The sequence below is a fragment of the Trachymyrmex cornetzi genome, unplaced genomic scaffold (assembly GCF_001594075.2).
Source record: "Trachymyrmex cornetzi isolate Tcor2-1 unplaced genomic scaffold, Tcor1.1 scaffold815, whole genome shotgun sequence".
Classification (NCBI taxonomy): domain Eukaryota; kingdom Metazoa; phylum Arthropoda; class Insecta; order Hymenoptera; family Formicidae; genus Trachymyrmex; species Trachymyrmex cornetzi.
Genome location: NW_017300153.1, coordinates 17,406 through 25,728, shown reverse-complemented (window position 1 = coordinate 25,728; position 8,323 = coordinate 17,406). Strand labels below are relative to the sequence as shown.

General features: G+C 32.3%; 2 protein-coding genes across 5 annotated transcripts in view; one reads left to right on the top strand and one right to left on the bottom strand.

Annotated features, from left to right (window-relative positions):
* Nucleotides 1–4,559: 4,559 nt before the first annotated feature.
* Nucleotides 4,560–5,445, top strand: LOC108768640 (leucine-rich repeat-containing protein 51). Its single transcript, XM_018519146.1, has 2 exons — nt 4,560–4,807; nt 4,955–5,445. The coding sequence occupies exons 1-2, from the start codon at nt 4,690–4,692 to the stop codon at nt 5,443–5,445; spliced, it is 609 nt and encodes a 202-aa protein (XP_018374648.1). The 5' UTR covers nt 4,560–4,689.
* A 671-nt stretch (nt 5,446–6,116) lies between these two features.
* LOC108768639 (cyclin-L1) overlaps nt 6,117–8,323 on the bottom strand; it is a 2,994-nt gene continuing 787 nt past the window's right edge. The window contains exons 2-5 of one of the 4 annotated variants that reach the window (XM_018519141.1): nt 7,772–7,956; nt 7,088–7,672; nt 6,379–6,688; nt 6,117–6,145 (exon numbers count right to left, since the gene is read on the bottom strand). In XM_018519141.1, coding sequence (XP_018374643.1) covers nt 6,427–6,688; nt 7,088–7,672; nt 7,772–7,956 — 1,032 coding nt within the window. In that variant the 3' untranslated portion in view covers nt 6,117–6,145; nt 6,379–6,426. Of the gene's footprint in view, nt 6,146–6,285; nt 6,689–7,087; nt 7,673–7,771; nt 7,957–8,041; nt 8,176–8,323 lie in introns of those variants that run through there. The other 3 variants (XM_018519143.1, XM_018519142.1, XM_018519140.1) reach the window with 3 other exon arrangements.

The following is an 8,323-nucleotide window of genomic DNA, read 5'->3' as shown; positions in this document are numbered from 1 at the left end:
CGGTAAAAAGAAATCGTACAGAAATTAATGAAAAAAATCGTAGAGAATAGTTTGAAAACTTTATTTGACTGTTAATATTAAAAAGTTCTAAAAAATTTTGAAAATATTTACAAATCAAACATAAAACAAATATTTTTCACTTTTGTTTTTGTCGTCAATTTTTTAGTTTTGAAGTTCAAAAGCCTTTTAGAAAAAGAAACTATTTTTTTAATCGATTTCACACTTAACTTTTCGCGAAATTCGAGAAAATTACAAGTGTTTCCAAACTTTTGGTCGGTACTATATTTTATTTGGATTATGGAAATGTAAAAAGAATTATAGATAAATTCTTTACATTTATTTACAACACAAAAATGTATTATATCCTTGGCTAATTTATTAAATAAAAAAAAAATTAATTTTATTACTTTAACTACATACATATTATAATATGTCTCATTCCTTTAAAATTGTATTGGCTCATCCACTCAATGACAAATGGCATCAGTCATCAACTATGGGTAAGAGTTATTGTAAACAGCTCTATTCTAGAAACTATTCTGAATATTATATATACTGAAAAAATGCATGTGTGACAAAATCTACTTTTTCTCAGAAATAACAAATATATCCCAGCAAACACTAAGTTATATGTAACGTACATACAGGGATATAAATGCCTAGCCATGTCTTGTCATGCCCTCTCAGTTATTCTCATACCTTCTAATTCCTTCTTATACCTTCTCCGATACATGTGCAACTTCGGACGGTTAGGCATTTGTATTCCCACGTGTATGTGTTAGTAATTTCGCATTCAACAATATAACTAATATAATAACACGTGATATGTTATATTACAGTTATATTGTTGAGTGGAAACATGTACGTTAGATGTAACTTGGTGTATGCAAGAATGTACGTAGAAAACAAATTGCATAAATGCTTTTGATAATACATTTTTGCTTGCGGTGTGCTTGTTTTTATTATGCACTGTTATCTTGTATATTTCAATTTCATATTATGTACTGATAAAAATAGTAATATCCATTTTTTTTACAGAACATGCTACCAAGCAGTGTAAAAGAACTTATAACACGGAAAGTAAAATGCAATGGACATTATTCTCCAGAATTGCGTACATTTGCATTAACATTACACTTTTACTCACCAAAAGCATATAGCTTTGTGAGAAAAGCATGGTCATACCTACTGCCACATCCTTCTACCATTAAACAATGGTATCGAGTTGTGGATGGATCGCCAGGATTTACGAAGGAAGCGCTATATGCGATTGAATTACGTGCAAAGGGTTCGAAACCTGTCGTAGTAAATCTTGTTTTGGACGAAATGTCTATACGAGAAGAAAGAATCTACCGTCATGGTAGATTTTATGGCGATATAGATTACGGAATATCAAATAAAGATGACGATAATGATTGTGCATTAAAAGCAAGACAGGTGTTAGTGTTCATGGCCGTATTAATGAACGAGAATTGGAAAGTACCTATTGGATATTTTTTAATTGCTTCTTTAAATGTGTGGCTCAGAACGAACTAATCTACTGACTCAAGCATTAGAAATGCTGCACAACAGTCAGGCACATGTTTTTTCAGTAACATTTGATGGTACAATATGTAACTTTAGTATGTGTACTAATCTAGGTGCGAACTTTGAATACGGATCTAATTTTAAACCATATTTTACGAATCCTGTTACAATGAAGAAATATTTCGTTATTTTGGATCCTTGTCACATGATCAAATTGGTCAGAAGTATTCTTGGCGATAAAAGAGTGTTAAAAACTGCAGATAATCTTGTTATAAAGTAGGAATTTATTGTTAAATTATATAATCTTCAGCAAAAAGGTCTTAAAGCAGCCAACAAATTAATTAAGAAACACATTCAATATTCAAACAATCGTATGAACGTTAAATTAGCTATGCAAACATTAAGTAGGAGTGTTTCTAAGTCATTAGAGTTTGTAACAACATTGCATGATAATACTATTAAAACAGAGTTTAATGGTTGCTTACCGACTTCTCAATATTGTTTACAGTTCAACAATATCATGGATATGTTGAACTGTAAAAATAGGTTTTCGAAAAGTGAATACAATACTGCTTTGACAGAATCAAACTATTCTCAATTACAAGAACATGCCAAGCAATTTGAAAATTATATCAATACATTGTACGACAACACAGGAACACCTATTTTAAAAAGCGGTAGGAAGACGGGATTTCTTGGTATGATCATTGGATTAAGAAATATGTTTCCTCTTTATGACGAATTAAAAAATGTAGGATTAACGTACCTATTAACTTATAAATTGTCACAAGATTATTTAGAAGCCTTTTTCAGCGCCATACGAACCCGAGGCGGTTTTAACAATAACCCAAATGCGTTAAATTTTCAAAGTGCATATAAGCGTTTATTAATAAGACACGAAATAAAAGAATTAGAAAACTGCCTTTTTGACAATATCGACATTTTGCATATCTCAAGCAAAAACTTAAAATGTCCCATTAGTGATTCCAGTAATTTCAATGAATTAAAGATGGATTTTGCTCACGATTATGTAAAAACATTTTGGGATTTGTCACCGTTTGTGGAGAATGTTGTATTGTATATAGAAGGTTACGTGTGTAACAAAGTTAAAAAAAAATAGATTGTTCTACTTGTAAATTACAATTATTAGGCAATACTATGCCACTGTTATCGAACATAAAGAACCAAGGACCATATATGATACCAGCATCAGATGTTTATTTCATTTGTAAAACAGCTGAAAAGATTATAAGGCAAAATGTGCATTGTCTAAATAACAAAAACATTAAACAATTTTTGCTTAATGATGTTTTTCGACAAATTGGGATTCCATTTGATAACGTTTGATAACATAATATGCGTGATCATATTATGTTACAAGATGCTTTGGATAATCACAGAACACAACTTTGTAAATTAATTATAACATTGTATTTAGATATTCGTTTATTTGCAGAAGCAAAGCAAATGTCAGAAAAATCAGAATATTTACGGAGTAAATACACAAAATTGATTTTATTTAAGAATCAATAGCTCGTTATTAATTACTCACACAAAAAATTTAATGTTTTATCCAGAGAATAGAGTAAAATGGTATTATGTATTTTATGTTCTGAGAAAACCCGAATCCGACATTCAAATTGTTTTACCATGTCTCAATTTTTTGTATGGAATTTGTATAACTGCCGTTACAAATAAATTACATATAGTAAAATAGAAAAGTATTACTACAATGTTTAAATAACGTTTATTTCTCCATATTCACTTCGTTACGTTTTATTTATATTAATATATAACTTTATTACTTGAAAAGATTTTACGGAAAACAATATTTTTACATATCCATTCTTCTCATAACATACGCTCTAAATCTGAATCAGTGGATAATCACTGATATCAGTACCAAGTATGCCACTATTCACTAATCACCCAGTGACGTATTTGGCACTGGATAATCAGTGAAGTTCAATTTAAAAAAAAGGTTTGAGCATTATACATCCTAAAATATTGATATTTATATGTTAATTTCAATTTTCTAATACTATATTCATTGAATTTATCCACTAAAATAAGATTAATTATATCACACAATAAAGGTTAGCTAGGTTAGGAATTTCACATTTCACCCACTGATTACCAATGGCATACTTGACACTGATATCAGTGATTATCCATTGGTTCAGATTTAGAGAGTAATAAACTATTGCTAACATCTTGTTTTGTATTAAATACAAAGTAACTTTGCTTAATAAAGCTCTTGAATTTAACGCGGCGCCTCCGCATTTGAACGATTGAACATCTACTATCCTTCTATGTTTCTTCTTGTCGCACTCATATAAACCACGCCCCATTAGCCATATAGTAGTATTACATATATGCTGACGCAGAAACGCTTGCCGCGCGGCAAAATGTGATGCAATAGCCAATAAGCTTACAGCTCCTATAAGGCTGGGTCCACAACCTCGCTTTAAAAAGCCCTAAGCCGTAAAGCTTTAGTCCGGATCTACAATAGCGTTTTAAGCCTTAAGCCATAAGAAATGGGCGAATCACAGTCGCTTATTCTTCTCGGATTCGACTGTAATTGGTCAGTTTCTTACGGCATAAGGCATAAAACACCTATTGTAGATCCGGACTTACGGCCTCTTAAGGCTCGTCTACAATACACGGAGTAAGAAGTAAGAGTAAGAAATTGACCAATTACAGTCGAATGTGAGAAGAATAATCGACTGTGATTGGTCAATTTCTTACTCTTATTTCTTACTCCGTGTATTGTAGACGACGCCTTAAAGCAAGGTTGTGGACCTAGCCTGATGTGTTCATTGGTTACCGCGTCTCATTTTGCCGCGCGGCAAGCGTTTCCGCGTTCAATGTGCAGGAGCCATTAGAGAATCCCGTTACAGGGTACTTATCATGAAATATGTCGGAATGGATTCCGATCGGAATTATTCCGTTTTTCCTATAAAACACAATAGAAATCTAGAGAATAAATGAATAATTCCGATCGGATCCGAATCGATTCCGACTTGTTCTATGATAGGTATCCTGAAGTAGCGAATTAAAATTAAACTTTCGGTAAGCCGCGATACAAACTTCAAATGTTTCTCGAGGTAATAGATGTGACGATTGCTGATTTAATAGAGAGATAAAGTTCAATTACCCGCAATGAGCACTAATTATTCTCCTCAAAATCATATTTCGGATTACAAACGAAACGAACAGCAGGAAATGCTGATCGCCCCACCGTTAGATTTATCGTTTAAAAAGGCTACCACCATGGACGGTACATCAGTTAAAAGACTGTCATTTTTTAATTTATTATTTTGCGAGTTGATGGCGCACATTGATAATTTTTGGTCGCAAACTGACTCTTATGAGCGTTAATAACTCATTCACAGAAAAATGTATCTCTTTGTTTTTCTTTTGACAGAATTGATGGAGAAACGTGCACAAGTAATACGTACCGGAAAAGCTCCGGTAAGAACACTTAAGGATCATTACATAACCAGTACGTTGTGGCTGAGCAATAATCTACTAAGCTCAATGGAAGGTCTTCAACATCTCGCGGATAGAGTTCTTGATAATCCTGTGTATCTCAGTTGGTTGGATTTGTCTTTCAATGAAATAAACGAGATTGGAGAAGAAATAGAGAAGTTTACAAACTTGAAGATTTTCTACTTGCACGGCAATAAAATCGCAAATATTACAGATATTTTAAAGCTCAGGAAATTACAAAATCTCAGGTCGTTAACGTTACACGGTAATCCAATAGAAGACATTCCTTGCTACAGGGGTTACATCGTACATCTGCTCCCACGGTTACTTGTCTTAGATTTCTCACCAGTGATTGCTGCTGAAAAAAAAAAGGCGCTGCCCATAAGATTTTTTAAAATAATACAACAACCTGGAATACGAATATAAAATTTATTTTTATACTATTAAATGCTCTTTTTTTTGATATACACTTTCTCCTAATATTTTTATTTCTATAACTTTTTTGTAACATTGTATACCATGTTACTTGTTACTGGAGGTATGACAACTTTATATGAAACATAATTACATATGAAATTAATGTTCTTCTGAAAACGATATCTAATTGTTAAAATTTAATCTTATAGTAAATAATAATAAGCGATCAAGATGAAGAAAGAGGCTTATAATTTTTGTGGAATCATAAACATTGATATTCTTTGTGCCTATCAAATGTATTTGTTTATAGATCTCTGTCAGATATTATAAAAATTTATAAAAAGAAGTACATGTTAATATATATAGAATATTAAATATATTTTGTTCTTTTCCAGATAAATTTCTATGAACTCGTGCAAAACATAAAAGATGCTTTACACATTTTAGTATTTAAAAAAATTACAACCTTTATCGGTCTCATTTAATAATTTTTAATATAAATTATATTCCTATATATAAATAATGAAAATGTTAAACTAGCTTGTGCAAATGCAATGTATGATATATTATTGGTAACAACTATGCAAAATTCAAGATAATCTCGAAAAACCGAGTATTAATTTTTTGAAATATACTAAGAGAATTACAGTAGGCTTGATAAAGACTTCTGCTGTATATTATAAATTTATTACAATAGTGATATTTAAATTATGACCTACTTTACATCATGCACTTGATACAGATACTAACTAGTAACTTTCTATCAAATTATTTTTATTTCAGCGATGTATTCAATGATGCATTAAATTGATACAATACGTATCAAAATGTTAATTAAATACACATATCATGTATATGTTTACATATATCGCCGAAATTAAGATAATTCAATATAAAGTTACTAGTTAGTACCCGTATTAAGAGCACGATGTAAATTAAGCCTATGATATCTCACAACATAATGTAAAAGTGCTGACTATACATTAGTATTTAGTGTAGTCGTCTACTACGTTTACTACGATGTTTGCTTGATTTCTCCAAATCCCTATCCCGAGATCGACTTCGTGATCTATAACTACGCGATCTTCGTGATGACTTGTGGCTACCTGATCGCCTTCGTTGAGTCTTTTTGGGTTTGCTAGATCTACTATGACTGTGACTTCGGGATCTACTTCTGCTATGCCTTTTTCGCTTATTTGAATACTTTGTTTCTTCGCCTCGTGATGGGGAAGTACTTGGAGATTTTGAGCGTCTGAAATACATCAAAAGATATTTAAAAGTGTATCAATGACAAGGTTTTTTTTCTCATTTATAAACATCCATGTTGAAAAATTCAATATAAAATTTTATGAATATATTGATCGCATTGTTGATTTTTACAAATCAAATTAGAAAAAGATAGCATGAAACTCTTACTATAACAACTGTATAATTACATGAAGAAAGTACACTATTATGAAGTATACTATTATGAAGTATACTAATACGAATCTCTCAACATAATTGTCTTGCACTATGTATGGTACATATACCAAATTTAATGAATGTGAGATGTGATGCATGATTAGAGATATGAACCATTTTGCTTATTATGGATTGAATATATTTATTCTTATTTAGAGTTTTTATTCGAGTGAAAATACTATTATACCTGGGTGATTTCGTTCTTTCGGGGGCTGCATGTGTGCCGCTGCGACTGATAAATCCACCCCATGCGTTGTGATGTTTTGGCAACGGTGGACTCGGTGTATGCCCGTCAATGTCTCCACCGCGCGCCTTGGTTCTAGCCTCTTCATACTGACGTCGCAATTCCTCGACGCGTTTTTCCAATTGTTCGGGTCGTACACGCGGTCGTGAGTAAAGACGCAGTATACGTCGACATACGTCTCTGATTGCATATTCGCTGACTCTAAACACCGAGAACCAAGCGGGTGTCGTTGGTAGAGGCAGCTGTAATTGACGAGCGGCTAAATAAATACAAGCACAAGCCACTGTTTCTGGCTGATAGCGCAAAAACACGTCAGAACGCAATGAGTCGTTCATATAATTCCAGCTTTGCTGCATTAGCGTGCGATTTTTCTCATATCCCAACACTTGCAAATACATAACTATAATCTTGTGAGGATGTTTTACATGAACGCAGAAACCCAGTTCTTTCAACACTCTTCTCTCTGACTTGATCACTTGGTTCTTTAAAGCCACATAATTCTGATCAAGAATTACAGGTTGTATTGCTCTGAAATAAATAACAAAAATGAATTCTTTTAATTCTTTCTCTGTTCCTCAATTTTATGTTCTTAATTATTCATAAAACCAAAATAATGAAGCAACTTACTTTTGGCTGGATACTTGTTTTATGTGATTAAAAATGTTAATGACATCCCTGATACGCCTAGGTGCTTCCTCAATTTTGCTGGCTAAGCAGATGCAACCCATTGCAGTTGTTTCCATATTGTGTCTAACTAAAGATTTGCTATAATAAAATCGTTGGAATATTACTTGTCCTGTAGCCATTGCAACCTACGCAAATAAATGTAAAGACCAAAAGGACGATTAGACTATGACATTCTGTAACAAAATTTATGATATATCAACAATATTTAACCCTTTAGGGACACAAGCAGAGATATTATTCCATTGCCACACTTTGATTTTGCTGTGCGACACATGTCGACATATATCCAGCGTGCACGTCGTCATTCTCATTTGTCTACATTAGCCACTCTGGAAATCCAGACTCTGGAAATACATACACCTTAAGCTATTTTTGTCAGTTTTGTACTAATTGTAAATGAACATATAGTTCTGTCCGCAAAGGGTTAAAGTAACAGCAATAGCAAAGCTTTTCATATAAAAAATTAAAATAGATTATTTATATATATATATA

Coding starts and splice junctions, on each gene's coding strand:
- LOC108768640 (XM_018519146.1), top strand. CDS start 4,690: ATGAGCACTAATTATTCTCCTCAAAATCATATTTCGGATTACAAACGA. Junction 4,808..4,954: donor AAAGGCTACCACCATGGACG/GTACATCAGTTA, acceptor TTCTTTTGACAG/AATTGATGGAGAAACGTGCA.